This window comes from Vigna umbellata, chromosome 1 (genome assembly GCF_029865625.1).
Source record: "Vigna umbellata cultivar VRB3 chromosome 1, Vumbellata_1.0, whole genome shotgun sequence".
In the NCBI taxonomy this organism is placed as follows: Eukaryota; Viridiplantae; Streptophyta; class Magnoliopsida; order Fabales; family Fabaceae; genus Vigna; species Vigna umbellata.
In genome coordinates, this window is record NC_142165.1 from 97,224,203 (window position 1) to 97,241,134 (window position 16,932).

Consider the following 16,932-nt stretch of genomic DNA (forward strand, 5'->3'; position numbering starts at 1 on the left):
TCCCAGGAATTTAAATGATTAAGATCGCCTTTGAATGTGTTTTTTATAACCAGAAATTATTCTTCTCTTTAATTTGGTTCAATGGGTAAACAAGACTGGAAATCTTTTTATGTAAAAAATTATTAAGAGTGCCTTTGAAGGAAGGATTACTTTACCTTAAGCTATTTTATTTTTATTCTATAAAATTTAAATTTCATTGTGCTAAAGAAGATGCGAAATTTTAGTATGCTCAGTAATGCAGTGAAACTCAGATTAAAAAAATGGAGCAACTAGTTCGATTAAAGTTTCGTAAATCATGTACCCGATTTGTTCCATCTATATGTAGTAAGTAGATTAGAAGAGTAAGATTGAGTGAAAACTGGCTGAAGGTACATAAAAATTACGAAACTTGGTAAAAATTAATGGTTTGTGTATGCTCATTATTCGTAAAAATCTGGCTTACTTGCGTTTTTCTGTTTCTTTTCTTATCTATTTCTATGTTATAAATTATAATATTTAGATAGTAAGAATTTCATTCCTTTTTTTTTTTGCCTCTTGTTTGTATAGAACACAGAAAGTAGTTTTGTTTCATGGATTTTAATTATATTTCCGGTAAGTATATTCTTAAGATTACTGTAATTGGGAAAATCATCCCATCAAAGATGTTTAGTAAATATATGTATTTTCAAAAAGTTATTTTAACTTAAATAAAATATTACAAAGATGGTATACTAAGATGAAAGTGAAAAGGTGGGAGTTATAACTTTGTGGATGGAAGAGGTTGCGAATTTAACTCCTTTACTAATTATTTGGTAAGTTTGAAAGAAAAGATGAATGAGGTTTAAATTCCTCTACTAACAAACTACTATCAACTAACATTTCCTCCTTATCTTTACACGATATCTCCACAAATTAGCCAATTTTCTGAGTCATGACTATTTCAAATTATTAACCTTCTAAAACATATATCACTATCAATATATAAAATTGTTATAGTTTAAAACTATGGTTTCGGTATTTAAAGATCTTTATTTAATTTTAATTTTAATTTTAATTAATATGATTTACGTAGTAGAAAAAAATTATTTATTTATTAGGCCTTTGAATAATATGAAATATAAACATTTTTTTTTGGAAATTTTTCTAGTGCAAGACCGACAAAAAAAAATACAAACAATTCCTGTTGACTGAATTTATATCTTTCATTTTCAAATGCGTCTTAATTTTGTTCACTTTATTTGTAAGATCTAATAATATTTTATTAATAGGTTTTAAAATAAATTAAGAAAATTGATTATTTGACATACCTAAATTTTTTACATTCATTTGACACTATCCCTCCTTACTTTTTACTCTCTTTTTTCTTGAAAAAATACAAAAATTTACACTTTTATAACTATTTTATCCTGTAATCTGTGTCAAATGAATGTAAAAGTTTGTCAAGATACCGTTACTCATAAATTAATTATAACGTTTATAAATAGCAGTTAAACCTTAAATGAAAAGTTCTGGCATTTGTTGCTAGATTAAGATTATAAGACTTTTGAACTTGATGTGTAAGTTTTTGTGAGTGTAAGAGTGGGCTTTTGAAGGCTTATCCATGTTGAAAAGTTGATAGAAGGCTGTGAAGGGATTCTTTGAATAAAACAGAACACACATGTAGTGCAGGTAAGGCAAGTTAATAATCCAATATTTGCATTTATTGTAGTTTTGTAGAAGAATATGTTGTATGTTTGTGGAATGGAATATAGAATAGAGCACTGTACTTGTGTCCGACAAACATATTCATCTCACACGGATAAATAATCATATTTTGATTATAGTTATATTATTTTTTTAATTTAAAATCATAATTATATTATTATATTATTAAAAATCGTCTCAAATGAATGTTTTATTAGGGATGAATAGTAGTGGATCACTAATAAATTTATATTTAGAAAATTTAAATCATATATAATTTATTTACATATAAATATATGTAATATTATCATATAAACAAACTAGTTTGTCAAGCTTAATGAACTTCTTAGGTTCTATTTTTTATTTTTAAAAGTAACACTTTTTAAAGCACATGCCACCATTACATTGACTAAAACTTAGAAACTTTTTGTAAAGAAACAACTTATCAGCTGATTTGGTATTCCCAGAGTTATAATCAAATAATGGAATATGATTTTTTACGTTTAATTAATATCGTCAGCTAATTAAAATTTCTTAACAATTAAGTTAAATTCATTAAATATGAACGGAATTCATTCTCTGGACAATTCCGCCCTAGAAATTTTGAGGTTTCTAACGTTACAATGAGTCAGCACAAGAATGGTTAAGGACACGTAACGAAGCCTACAAACATATAAATAAATATAATATAGCACTACTGCACATTTTCTTCAACATGAAAAGAACTACTACCATATCATCCTCGATGTTACAACAAATCCTAAAGCTATCAGAGAGCTTCTGCGCACACAAAGACAAGAAGAATCTAAAGCTATTAATGCACCAAAGCAGTCCATTTTGACACTGAAGCTTCCCTGTTCACACTCTTTTTGGCAGAAAGAAACACTACCATAGATACATAGCAAAAAGCTTATGAGCAATAATTATAATATAATAAATTATATAGGATAGGAACCAGATTAATTAGCCCAGTAAGCATATTTCCCAAGACTGGAGAGAGGTTATCACCACCTTTGATCATATATCTCTGCATGATGCATGAGAAGAGAGATTAATTATTAGCTCTAGACCAGAGGGTTTGTTGTGGAAGATCCATAGCCACTCCATGATCCTGAACCATTGAGATATCCCAATGACACTTTTTCAGCCTCAGAGCAAGCCTGATCTTGCCATTCAAGGGACAGCAACTTAGGGTTTGGCTTCACATCAACTGAACCGTTAAGGATGTTATGACCTCCATCATAGGGCAACATAAGTCTCTGGCAAGAGTCCATTATATAACTTCCGACATTGCTAATGCCTCCATCAAGGGACATGCTTCCAAATGCTGCACTAGAAAGACCTTGATAATTCAATGGCAATCCATTGTAGCCACTCATATCACCAAGCCCAACACCACCACCACCCACACTCATATCACTATTTTCAAGAACATCCAAACTCCTAGTTGAACCCCTAATTATATTCATACCATCCAACCCGCTTTCCATGAAGTCAATATGCCCAGGGTTCTCTAGCATGCCCATGCTATACTTACTATCCATGAAATTAGGGTTTCCCAGTACCCCAGCATTAGTCCCAAGTATATTGTTTAGGTGGGAAAACTGCACATCCAAGAAGGAATGTTGAAGATCTTTGTGATTATGAATATAAGAGGGTCCTGCAGGTTGTGTTTGGTTTTGATTAATAGCTGGTTGGTGGTCATTGTGTTTCTTAGTTGAAACTTTCTTGTTCTTTCTGCAACCACCTCCAACAGGTATGTTCCTGAGAGTGCCTCCTTTGGTCCAGTACCTTCTACATGTCTTGCAGAAATACCTGGGCTGAGAGAGACTGTAGTTGTTGTAGTAGCAGAACTTCGTGTGTGTTGATTCACACCTAGGGCACTTGAGGGCTTGCTCTTGTGAGGGTCTTAGCCTCCTCTCTGTCATCGGTCTCGAGCATGGAAGCATGTCGGCAGATGGTGAAGAAGAATCCACCCCACACTCCTCGTGAATTGTGCCCTGACATTTTATACAAAACAAACAATAATTAATGAATAGGAAAATGTGCTGCGTACTGTCAATTTTGTCTTATTTTGGATTCAGACATTCTCTTTATTCTTCTGCTAATTCTCACTCTTCTTTCTTTCCTTGTCCGTTTCCAACTCCCCCATTCACTTTCGTGCAGCAACCATTTTAATTTAAACAGATAATTGCATAGTGCAACTTGACATATATATACATACATATGCTGCTACTAGCTTCTTGGTTAACATTTTACAATTCTAACTATACATCTTGATCAACTAAAAGCTCAAAACTCTCGTCAAACCGTTGTATTTCACTACTGTGGTGTGAAATATGAAGACTTAATATAAATAACAAGTACTACTAGAGCAGGAATGCCAAGTTATAATGACTACTCATTAATTCGCACAGAAAGTACACACACACACACACACATATATATATATATCAGTATGACAATATGGCTCTCGGGAGTTTTGAAAAGTAGAAGCAAACATATTCCTTTCATAGATATACTCCTGCATACCTGCAGCCATTGATCTGATGAATTCATGCAGACATGGAGAGAGGAAAAACCCATTTACAAGAAAAATCCAGGAGCTGGGAGAAATGGAAACTTGTGTACTGATGAACAAAGTTTGTTACTATCTTAATAAGTGCCCTTGTTAGCAGTAGTGTATGATGAGCTTGGAACAGCGAAAGAAAAGTGTAGTTGAAGAACTGAGGAAGGCAGTGTCGTCCGATGAGTTTCGTGGTATAGTGTGATTGTGTTGTGCGACAATGTGAGTGTTAGTTGGGAAGTGACAGTGAATAAGAAGGAAGAAAAAGGTGAGAGGAATGAGTTGCGGTGAGATATTGTACTTTATAGAGAGAGGGTGTGAGTGATAAGTTCCCGTCGGTGACAAAAAATAGTGGGCCCTTATAACATGTGGGGCCACTGCTTAGGTCAGCTTGACCAGATAAATATTGAGTGTGACAGTGACAGTTAGTGGTTGGTATGGAATGAGATAGGCATTAAGCAAAGTGTAGCCGTTGGAGAGGTAACTGTGAGAGGTAGAGAAGACAGACACAAACATACTTGGCACTACAGAGATGTCTGAATGAAGTGACAGAAGCTAGGTGAGAATATTTGGGTCCTCGATAAAGAACACATACCGAAAGAGCACTCTACTTGTGGACCCCAAAAGCACTGGACCCTCTCTCCCTCCTCCCACAAGCAAGGCATATATTCCTACATTCTCCCTCCTTAATGTTTTTCATCTTTTTTTCCCTCCATTTCATGCTCTTCCTACCTACTTATTTATTGCCTAAATTATAATCATGGTTTTCTTAGCTTTTCATTTCAACTTCTGTGTTTCTCTCTTCATGATTTTGATCTTCTGAGCAAAAGATATGTTGTCTAACCATTACTTTCATGCTTTTTTTGTTTGATTGTACGTATTCATTTAAGGTATCTTCCAAAAAGTAATTCAAACATGAAAATACAAGAAATGAAATATGCAGAGTTTGATGATTAGAGCAAAATTGCAGACTTTAGTAGAACTAAAATTTCAAATGAATAATTAAGCAAGATCCTTTTCAAATTTAGTACTGATTAATTAATATATCAGCATTCTACAAGCCTGTTTGTGATTTGAAGTAGGAGAACAGAAAATGTTCCTAAATAACTCGCTGCTTTTTCTGTTATGTAATAGAATTTTGAAATAATGAAACAATATGTTATTTTAGTTCTCGCCATGAGTGTAATGTCATTCAATTGATAGCGATATTGTTGGACTGGGGAAGTTTTGGGGAATAAACTGACAAACTTGTATGTGAAGGGTGACAGCTGAAAGAAGGAGAAAGGTATAGTACTGTGGGAGTTTATGATATCCACTTATGGCATTGGTGTGAGTGAGGAACAAAATCCAACCTAATCTACAGGAACCAAACCCCAAGTACACACTCTGTGTCAGGTGAATAAAGTGAGAGTGAGTCCACGTTACCCTCCTACACCTCACCTCAGAGCGTTCTTCTTCTTGTTTTGTTGATGCATGAGTGAGTGAGTGAGTATTTGTGTTTGTTGTGGATCAATATATTATATCTTTCAATCATCTATGAAGTACAAAGATAGATGAATGGATTACTACTGTTTCAATCATCAGCATGATATCATTGCTCCTTGATCAGTGTGTATTATAGGTCTTGTTTCTTTATTTGCTTTTGTCTTGTGGAATGTCCAAAAAAACTTTCTAGTTTTCAGCTACTGATCACACCAATGATCATTAGGGTTAAACAGTTAATCATTAAGTATTTAATTAATTTTTATGTGTTGAAGTTTATGTGCATAAAATTTATTGAAGATTTGACAAAGTCCATATATTATCATTGACAAATCTCAAATTAATCTCATTAACCAACGTCTTAGATTGAGCGTTTACAACTTTATCTGTTTGATTTATGCCAGTCATTGAACTAAAAACGTATGATTAAAATTTTGAATAGGGTAAGTATGAAAAGGTTGATTGAGGATCCAAATTACCAAGCATATACGCATGCAAGCCTTGAATCTTAATGTAAAATTAAAAAAAAAAATGTGTTATATTTGTTTGGAAAACAAAAAAATTAAGAAAGGTGCATTAGGATACGTATTCCTTATTTTATTATCTTAAAAATTGTAAAGAAAAAGATACAGTGGTAGTTGATTAAAATACAAATATTTGTTTAGTTTTAATTTTTAATAAATTTAACCGATAATAAATACTCATAATACCATTACTCAACACCCAATATCATAATATCATATATTCTGGCCAACAGTTACAGCAGTTAAAGAGACAAAATTTGTATAAGTATTCTCTGGACTTATCAGGAAGAAAAGTGTTTTTGTTTTCCTCTTTTGTCATGAAAAATATTTCAGTCGATCATGACATGTCCCCATGTAAAGGTGGGAAAGGTCCCTATACGTACATTATTTAATCACATTAAAAAAAACGTTTTAGAGTAGCTTCCAATGCAACGAGATCTTATAAAATTTTAAAGCTTATAACTATACATTTATATTTTAATTTTGTATCAGTTAAAATATAATCTAATTACAGAGTTAAATACTTTTTATTCTTAAAATTCAATTATTAAATTCAAAATTTTATATGCGATAATAATATGTTTTTATTATAAGACTGGGGTTTTAATTAAAAATTATGAGTAAGTATTAGAGATGCTTTGGCTTTCTACCAGATGCACACATGATTAACCATACTTTTCAGATATGGGAAAACTTAAAAACTGCCAAGAGCCTTCAATCTCAAGCTATCTATATCTTTATGCTGCAATTGTATATTTTGCTTTATTTCTTCTTATGCTTCTTTTTCACTTTCCTTCTTTTACTAAAAAATGAGTGACATTTCTGAAAGACCGACTCGATCTCTCCTCAATTTAAAAGCTGAAGTTCTTCTCAAAAATATTTAAAGCTCAAATTTTTTTAGGGTTGTTTTTTTCTTCCAAAATTTTGTATCTTTTTTTCCAATTTGATACTCCAATTTATCTTATAATATTTCACCCCCTTTTTTGTTAACAATAAGTATATATAGTAATTACTAGAGTATATATATGTAAAACATATACCTCCTTTTCTATCATAGTCTAAATTTCGAAACATAGATTTGCTCCATCATAGCCTGGTTTACGGTAGTAATGATTTCTTATGTTTTCTTTTAACAAACATAGACCAATGATAGGTTAACAAATCCCATCGCCATAATTTTCTCACTGATTATGATACAATACTTTGATTTTTATTTTGAAACACTTAGATCCCACAGTGCGTTTACCTTAAAACTTTATGAGAAGTTTGATTCTATACATCATTATGACGATGATTAACCTTCGAAAACGGCTAATAAGGTGTGTGTGGTCCGACCAAGATTTTGGTCAAAAATTGGAACACTCATGATCCCTCGTAATGGGTGCAGTCAATTTGGAATTGTGTGGGTCAAATTAATCCAAAGGGTTAGCATCAGCCCCACCACCATGAACCTCCTTTTCAATACATCCAAAGTTTTCCTTCAGAATTGAACAGCTACAGCAAATGCAAATGCAAATACAAACAAAACCGAAATGGAAAAGCCCCAGCACCTTTTATAGCACCACATACACCTACCAAATAGCTCCCGATCCCACACCCAATTATTTGAAACATTATTTTGAGTTTGAATTCCAAAGGGCAATTGAAATTATATATAATTTTTGTCATGCAGATACAGAGATGAGGTATATCTGGGTTGTTTTAGGTGATGAAAGGAAGTAGATTTGATGAGTGTACGTTATGAGGATATTTTATGTGATATGATGTGCGCATGCGCGACAGTGGGAAGTGCGGCGCAGTGGAATGAGTAAAGAAAAGAAAAGATAATTAGTGTGAGATAAAATGGTGAGTTGTTTTATGTAGATGGAGGAATCTATGGGGCAGATGAGAGGATCTTTATCCAGCAGAGGACTATATTTTATAAAATGTTTCATGTTCGTTTCATTTGTTTGTAGGTAGCCATAGAGGTACCTCAGCCAAGCCAACCATGAATAATCATTAGTGTTTTGTTTCTGTTATTTTTCTGACAGATTTGAGCTTTAAGGACCCACCTTTTTTTACAAGTTTCACACACACAAACACTATATTTCTTCATCAAAATAGTTTCCCGCGTTTCTCATCGTCTTCTGATGTCAGGTGCAACCCAAAATGGAAGCAGAGAAACTAAGAAAGGAAACAAAAAATAACATGGAATTCTTTAGTATTGGGCAAAACAATATGGGTGTATAGTATATCATATAGTAAAAATAATAGTCACTCCTAGTTTTTCTTTCTTTATTTTCATTTACCGGAGGAACAACCTTCTTACATGTATACTTCTTTTCATGTCATGCATTCTTCCTAGCAATGGAGGGATAATGAGATATATTTTCATTTTGCTCACCATCGGTTTACTCGTGTTAAGTGTACCCAACAATGTGTGGTGGTGAGAAGAAAGTAACGAAGAAAAAACAGTGTGGTTTTTTATTAAGACCTAGCTATAGGGAAAAGAAAAAGCATTTTCAAAAATAAAACTTTTTTTTTCTTTTCACTTTCCTTCATCAGTTTAAATTTATCTTTTCTTATTAAATTTAGTGTTCAAAATATATTGGTGTATTGCATTACTGAAAAATATATATAAAAAATTACAACATAATTTTTTAAAAAAATATTATCCATGAAAATGAACATACGTGTCAAGTCAAACTGAGAACTCTTTGAAACTTCAACATAATATGTAAAAGAATTTATAACTCAATTTTGACTCATTTATTTAATTGATTCAGTTAACTTCTCAATTCATTTATAACTTTAGTTAACTTTTGGTTTCAACTAAAATAATTAATTAAATAGTTATAAGTTTTAATATTTTGGTTATGTTAATGTTTCAAAGTGTATATTACTCATTTTTATTACATAATTTTATTAAAATAAATAAAGAAATACCAAGATATATAAAAGAATCATATTAAATTTATGATAAAATTACATTTTGCGAAATATAGAAAAATTATATTTATTTAAAAAATAAAAAAAAATAAATTATAGTAAAACATTAAAGTAATATTTTCTATGAATAAAAGTTAAATTAACTAATTTATCATTATAATGATTTTTTTTTAAATGTACATTTTTATAAAAGTTAAAATACTGACGTCATGACCTTCCAGGACTCCAATGAATCACTCAGTAATATTTAAGAAACCATGATAAATTAACGTAGAATACTTCTCAACAAAAGCTTATGTGAATTCTAATATTCTATTTTTTAACTTCTTACAAAAATTAATATTCATTAAATAAAGTAATTTTTTAAGAAATATTTCGTTATCATAGTCTCTAGTAACAAAATATTAATTACATTTAAACAATGTGAAAATACAAGATCATTCGCATCACATAATTAACAAGAACATCTAATTATTAAGACTCACTGAAAGATCTTAAAATTTTAAAACCTCAATAGACCACACAAACTTAATAAAAGCTCAATTAAAAATTTCTAAATTTATCATGATCTTAAAGCATAATTAAGTCAATTTACAATTCAATAAATAAAAGCTCTACTTGGTGTGGGCCTATTTTTGTTATCGGTCCAACCGAAGCTAAGAGTGGGAAAAGTGGCGTGCAAGTAAAATGGGTTAACATAATTTTTGTCAAAGTTGATCTGAGTAGTCGACAAAAACTATGACCTGCTAGTTTTGGGTCCCGAGTGTTTCATCCTACACCTCCAACATCTCATCCTGCACCTCCAAAAATTCCATTTTTAACCTTCTGACATCCTGCACCTCCAACCTTTTTAAAATTTTTATTTTTAACTTTTTTTTCTTTCTAATTAAAGACATTTTATTTTCTTCTCTTTTTCTATTAAAGACACTCTACATCACCCTAATAATAATTCTAATTTAATTTAAAATTTAAATATTATTTAATATAATTTTATATTTTAATAATTATTAAAATATGATTTATATTATAATAATAACTATATTAAAAAAATAAAAATAAAATAATTAAAATAAAAATAAAATAATAATAATAATATAAAATTTGACTTAATATATTCAAATATATTAAATTATATTAAAATATTAAAATAAATTAAACAATTATTAAATTGTAAATAAAAACAAAAAATTTTAAAAACTTGTTATCGAAAATCTGTTTTTTATTTAAAATTTAATCAATATTTATTTTAACTAAATATTATAGCATTATTTATTATATTTTTATATTTTAATAATTATTAAAATATAATTTATATTTTTATAATAGTTTTATTAAAAATTAAAAATAAAAATAACTGAAATAATATTAAAAATCACATTTAATATATTTAAATATATTAAATTATATTAAAATATTAAACTAAATTAAATAATTATTAAAATTAAAATAAAAATCAAAATTTTAGAAAAATTTATTTATCGGATATCCATATCCGATTATAAATTTATCGGACTTCAATATCCGACTAACTTTCTAAAATTTTACTTTTTATTTAAATTTTAATAATTATTTAATTTAATTTAATATTTTGATATAATTTAATATATTTAAATATATTAAATGTGATTTTTAATATAATTTTTACTTTTATTACTTTTACTCTTATTTTAGTTATTATTATTTTTATTTTTTAATAAAACTATTATAAAAATATAAATCATATTTTAATAATTATTAAAATATAAAAATATAATAAATAATGCTATAATTTTAATTAAATTAAATATTGATTAAATTTTAAATAAAAAACAAAACTGATTTTCGATAACAAATTTTTAAAAAATTTTGTTTTTATTTACAATTTAATAATTGTTTAGTTTATTTTAATATTTTAATATAATTTAATATATTTGAATATGTTAAGTCAAATTTTATATTATTATTATTATTTTATTTTTATTTTTATTTTAATTATTTTATTTTTACTTTTTTAATATAGCTATTATTATAATATAAATTATATTTTAATAATTATTAAAATATAAAATTATATTAAATAATATTTAAATTTTAAATTAAATTAAAATTAATTTTAAAGTGGTGTAGAGTGTCTTTAATAAAAAAGAGAAGAAAATAAAAAGATAGTTATTAAAATATCTTTAATAAGAAAGAGAAGAAAGTTAAAAAGGTTGGAGGTGCAGGGTGTCAGAAGGTTAAAAATGGAATTTTTGGAGGTGCAGGATGAAATGTTGGAGGTGTAGGATGAAACACTCTTGGGTCCCGTATTAAAACATCATTGGGCCAACTACATAAAAATCCAAGTTCACACTCAAACTGCTTTACATGTTCTGTTTCAATAGATTTGGGACATCCAGTATGGGCGTTCTTCTCATTCCTCAACTTTTAGGTGAAGATAGAAATTCTTTAAACAAGTTTAACAAATATAAAAGATTATCACATAGCTTAGGTTCCATTCAAATCCCAATAACTCAACATAAGAACAGGGTAAGAGATACGTATTTTCTTCAAAGCATACGTGTTTGAATCTTTAACAGAGAACTAGAATTCAACGAAATAAATGTTGAGTTGTTGAAATTCACCATATAGGAAAGAAAGAGCTTCAGCTTCACCCTACTCGTGTACATTTCTTAGTGATCAACCTTCACGTCATTAATACTCTACATTCACTTTCGATCATAGTATGACAACCCACAAACTTTTTCTTCCTCACTTTCTTTACCTGTAATCCCTTTATGCTTAGGAAAATAAAAAATAAAAATAGGTGAATAAGATGCCATTGTAATTTTTAGATAGAAAAGGCATATATACTCTTGGATCACATTAAGCACTTAACCAAATACGTAGTTTAGAAAACATGAGTCTATAAAGGAAGGAGCAAACGACGGGGTTCCTTTTTTTAAGACATTAGAATATATTCCTTATTCAGTATAAATATGACAAACCTTGCACTATAAGTTATACACTCATACATCTCACCTCCTACCTAATTAAATTCAATAGGCAAAGCCTCTCTTTTTTCTTTTCAAAAAAGAGAATTTATAGTAAAGAAAGTGATAGTGGATGAAATAAAGATATTCTCAAAAAAATAAAAGGAAAAAAGGATCAATAGATAAGTTCATTAACACATTTATGTTTTTTTCTTGTAAGAAAGTTGTTGCAAGCCAAATCCCAAGGAGATTATGATTTTTCTCAATGGGTAGATTTTAATATTGACTTCTCCAATGATAACTCTCCTTAAACAGAATTTTAAAAACGTCAACCAAAATATCCAGCCCAACAATACATCAAAGTCTAAAAATATCAAAGACAAGAAAGAGAATGATTTGGTTGAATAGTAGCTATAATAAAATTAAAATGTGGTATTTTCTGTGGTTGCAACATTTCTACAATCCGATTTTATTTTTCATCATTCCATTATTATTTCAAACAGAGTGAATGCAGTGTGTTTTTCTTTTGCAAGATTTCCTTCTTCTCTTCCTTACCAAGTCTTTTCTAAATTTAAAAGTCATTCACATCACGTTGCCTTAGAACTAGCGTATGTTTCTAGTATTTTGATACTAAGCATTCTCTTTATCCAATCGCTCTTAAGAAATTAAACCTTTGCAACTATCTACTTTATACATCATGAAAGCGATACCCAATTAAAATAAAATGGCTTGAAAATAACAAGTATTGCCAAGGATTGAAAAAAAAACTATCAAAATTAATATTTCTTTTACGAAACTTGAATTGATGATTAAGAAACATAAAAAAATGTAATGATGCTAAGGTAAATGAAAAGTTTTTAAAAGGGGAAAGCTGCATGGAAATAAAATAATAGGTTTGACATATTATATAATGAATTAATAAATAAATATAAATGTATGCAAAGTTTGACCAGTGCCTTAACGCCCAAGGATGTAGGTATAGGTAAAGAAAGCGAAATAAAAATGAAAGAGGGGTTTAGATGATGAATGCGAAGGTCGGTTGTTAAAAAATTTGATATGGTATTAGCCATGTTCTTCCACCGCCTTCACCCTAACCTCTCTTTTCTTCCTCTGCCGGTTACCGTTACTCTAACAAAACCTCTTACACACAATCCTCGTGTTCCTCTTTTCTTCAACGCCAAGTTTTCTGTATATCTATAAACATGACCTACAGATTCTCCCACCAACTCTTTTAATTTCCCCAAATTCTTCCATTCTTTCCTCGCACTTCCTCTCCTATTCCCAATTTCAATTCCCCCTCTCTTCTCTCTGCATTATTATGGACAGACCCATTCATCATTCATCGGACACGCCTACTTATGTTTCGGATGACGAATCAGTGGTTTCCGATTGCGAGAGCGGGGTTTCCGGCGACGAGGGGACGTTTTCCGGAGCCTTTGTGCCGGCGCCCCAAGACGGCCTTCGTGTCCGGACTAGATTCGTCCGGAGCTTGGTCCTTAACGGGTTGATGCCCGAGGTGTTGTCGATTGCCAAGAACGCGCATTCCTCCGTCATGGCGCGTGCGCGTGCTCAGTGCTTTCAGATTTTTGCTCGTGCGGTGGCGGAATTGCACGAGGGTCGTGCTAACGTGAGGTTCGCTTGGTACGGTGCGTCCGGTAAGGAAGAGATAGCTGATATTGCCCAACATGGTTTCGGCCACGCGCACTGTAACGGCCTTCGTCTCTCTCCTCTGGATTGCCCACTCCAAAGGCACGCGTGATTTCACTGTTCCATTAATATTTTTTTTTTCATTTAATTTCATTGTTGTGTGTTTTCCAATATTGGTTTGTCGATATGAAAGTTTTCTGAATTTTGCTATGTTTTTCCGTGTGCGGAATGCAGTGTCAAGAGCTCCGGTGTAGACAGTGACGGCGTGAGGTACTTGTTGTTGTGTAGCGTTATATTGGGGAAGACGGAGGTGGTACCACGTGGCTCCAATCAACGCCGTTCGAGTTCTGAAGAGTACGATTCTGGGGTGGACGATCTTTCGGCTCCCAAGGAGTATGTTATTTGGTCTAACCGGATCAACACTCATGTTTTGCCCGAATATGTTTTGAGTTTCACGCTTCCTTCCTTGAAAGGTTTGTCTTTGGGAGTTCTTATCGTGATGCTTGCCTTTGTCAGTTTTGTGACTGATTCCTGATGTGTTCTGGGACTCTTCGTGTGCTTGATTTTGTAGGGAATGTGAATATTGGGGGACCTTTGAGGCCCTCTTCGCCATGGATGCCATTCCCAGCTTTGATTTCGGTGCTTTCGAAGATTTTGCCTGCGGATCAAGTTGCCATCATTGTCAAGATACGCAAAGATTATACAGTAAGTGCTTTTAGAGTTTGAGACCATGACTAACTAGTTTTTTCTTAGCTGAAATGGTTATAAATTTAGCATATTAGCCAACAGCACACTGTAGCAACCGTATAGCAGGATAGGATAGTTGAGTGAAGTGACCATCGATCGTTTTAGGATTCTAATAGCAGCACTTTTCAATTCAAGCCACAATGTTGCAATCGCCATCAAAACTAGTGGCTTTTGGCGCGCCATAGCAATGCTATCTTGATGTAGCCTTAAAAATCCATTTTACCTTTTAAAGATATTTTTCTGGGTTTATTTGGGTAAAATATTCTTCAAAAATAAATAAAAAAACATCTTGCTATATTCCAGAGTTAGCCCTTGCACTCTATTTTGTGTAATCGATACATATGATATTGAGTGATTTTTTTTTTTGCTTTGCAGGAATTGAAGATTTCTCGGCATGAGATGATACAGAGAGTGAGAAATATAGCAAGTGACAAATTGCTAGTTTCCATCATCAGATCTTTCAGAGCCAAGGTACATCTGTCCTATCCTCTTTGTGATGATATGATCTTCCTAAGTTTAAAGAATGTTTGTCGTGGCAGATTTATTTGTCTAGGAGGTTAAAACCATTGAACATAATGGTCTTGTTGTGAATGAAGTTAGTAATACTCATTGTGCTAATTACACCAAGACGACATCTCGCATTATGTTTTCTGAACGCTTTGAAATTGTAAAGTATTCACTTGGTTCATACAAAATTATCTTTGAACTATTATAAACCAACTGTAAGTAAGCTGTAGAAAGAGATCATCATGAATGACTAAAATTTTCTTCAATTAAGGTGTCAAATGGCTGGACCGACAAAGTTGTCTAACATTATTGTTAAATGATGAATTGCTTGAATGTATGATTGAAATTATATACTTAAAACACCCTCCTTTGGAAAGAAAGATAAAACTGATTCAAAAATTGGTCCCGTTGATTCTGTTGTCTTCGTTTAATTATGTGTATGAAATATTGTCTGTATTGTTATTGTTAAGAACAAGAGCTAGCCCGTATTTCAGGCTATTGAAGTGCGAGAGTAAGATATCATTTACAGTGATAAAATCTAACTTGGCTTCGAAATTGCGTAATTTATATAAAGCCTTTTTACAGTATGAACTAGATAGTTTTCGTGTCTTATCTTATTTTGGTCATGAATAGGTTGCTAACCTACCTTGCTGAATATGTTTTTTTTCAGAGAACACCTGCAAGCTTTAAAGCAAACAAGGGTAAACAAGGGCAAGGGGAAAGAAGAGCAAGGGGACAGCCAGTAGCATGAACGCCATGATTGTTCATGAGTTCTATTAGCTATTACACGAAGTGAATAGAAGAATACTTGAAGAAACACAATGCTCGTAATACTAACCAAACTTACATTGAGGTGGGCAAGTGAAACTACGGAGTAAGAAGTAGAGCATAATTTTTTTAGACCTTTTAATTTGCTTCTAGGATGATATGCTCATATTATGGGATATAGGTGATTCTTTTTCTTTCTAGCTAGTTACAGTTACGGGTTGAAATAAATATACCTTTACCATGGTGGCTGCAATTTGTCGACTTCAAGTGTTCCTTTATCTATGCTCATTGGCTACGGACACCGGAGTTCTTTGAAGTAGTTTGATAAACTCTGAAAATCAAATCAAGAGATTGTTCATTTTGGGTTTAATGCGTACATCCAAATTGCTTCGCGTCGCGCATCTGTTTCCATGGTTTAGAATTTAATGACCTTGTATACTTGAATTAGCCAACTCAAATTCAAAAGTCTTTGACTGCATGTACAAGATAAAAAGTCTTTGATTAGAATTGTGCTTCCCTGGGATGTTAATGGAGTAAAAGGATGGATTGGATTATGTTCGGGTAAAAAATTGAACTGATGAAATATATTTGTTTTAGTATAGTAAGTCAGTTCATCTTGTCAAGATCGTCATTTTATCCTATCCTCACTAGAGTTATTATATTTATAAATTTAGTTTTTCTTCGTTCTCCACTCCCATATGGGTGGTCGTGTGCATGGCAAGTTGCATGAAAATTTATGGAATCTTTGGTACTTGGTAGAGGATTGAGAAAGGAATCAAAAGGGGTGTACTGATGTTTAGAGGACTTCCGAAAGGCATTCTTGAAAAGTCAAAATGCGTGGCTTAGTTACTTGGACAAGAAGGAAAAAACAAATAATAGTAAGATTGTAATGTAAAGTCCTTAGCTAATGGTAATGGACTTTTGTTGTGGGTTTGACCAAATATTCGAAAGCACCAAAATCAAAGTTGGAACCGAAATCTGAATCGAAGAATAATGTAGAACTCTCCATTTTTTTGTTTTTATTTGCCTGACTAAATAATAGTTTCAATTTTGGACGTTTTTTCTATAAATTGATTGAATTGGAATCTCAGGGGAGGCACGTGACAGCTTTTCGGCCAAACACGCACGGCTGAAGGGTAATTTTATTGGCACT

The 16,932-nt window shown here is 31.4% G+C and overlaps 2 protein-coding genes across 2 annotated transcripts; one reads left to right on the forward strand and one right to left on the reverse strand.

Moving 5' to 3' along the window:
* Positions 1 to 2,328: 2,328 nt before the first annotated feature.
* Positions 2,329 to 4,497, reverse strand: LOC124842138 (dof zinc finger protein DOF5.6-like). Its single transcript, XM_047318565.2, has 2 exons — positions 4,195 to 4,497; positions 2,329 to 3,662 (listed from the first exon to the last, which is right to left on the reverse strand). The coding sequence occupies exons 1-2, from the start codon at positions 4,246 to 4,248 to the stop codon at positions 2,727 to 2,729; spliced, it is 990 nt and encodes a 329-aa protein (XP_047174521.2). The 5' UTR covers positions 4,249 to 4,497; the 3' UTR covers positions 2,329 to 2,726.
* An 8,602-nt stretch (positions 4,498 to 13,099) lies between these two features.
* On the forward strand, positions 13,100 to 16,402 carry LOC124842141 (putative inactive poly [ADP-ribose] polymerase SRO5). Its single transcript, XM_047318567.2, has 5 exons — positions 13,100 to 13,859; positions 13,992 to 14,230; positions 14,329 to 14,462; positions 14,880 to 14,975; positions 15,682 to 16,402. Exons 1-5 carry the CDS (start codon positions 13,429 to 13,431, stop codon positions 15,760 to 15,762), a joined length of 981 nt encoding a protein of 326 aa, XP_047174523.1. The 5' UTR covers positions 13,100 to 13,428; the 3' UTR covers positions 15,763 to 16,402.
* The last annotated feature ends 530 nt before the right edge of the window (positions 16,403 to 16,932 follow it).

What these genes read in the sequence shown, in the direction of transcription:
- LOC124842138 (XM_047318565.2), bottom strand. Translation starts at nt 4,248, where the DNA reads ATGGGTTTTTCCTCTCTCCATGTCTGCATGAATTCATCAGATCAATGG. An exon ending in CATCAGATCAATGGCTGCAG is followed by an intron (nt 3,663 to 4,194) that starts GTATGCAGGAGT and finishes ATAAAATGTCAG; the next exon opens with GGCACAATTCACGAGGAGTG.
- LOC124842141 (XM_047318567.2), top strand. Translation starts at nt 13,429, where the DNA reads ATGGACAGACCCATTCATCATTCATCGGACACGCCTACTTATGTTTCG. An exon ending in CTGGATTGCCCACTCCAAAG is followed by an intron (nt 13,860 to 13,991) that starts GCACGCGTGATT and finishes TGCGGAATGCAG; the next exon opens with TGTCAAGAGCTCCGGTGTAG. An exon ending in CACGCTTCCTTCCTTGAAAG is followed by an intron (nt 14,231 to 14,328) that starts GTTTGTCTTTGG and finishes TTGATTTTGTAG; the next exon opens with GGAATGTGAATATTGGGGGA.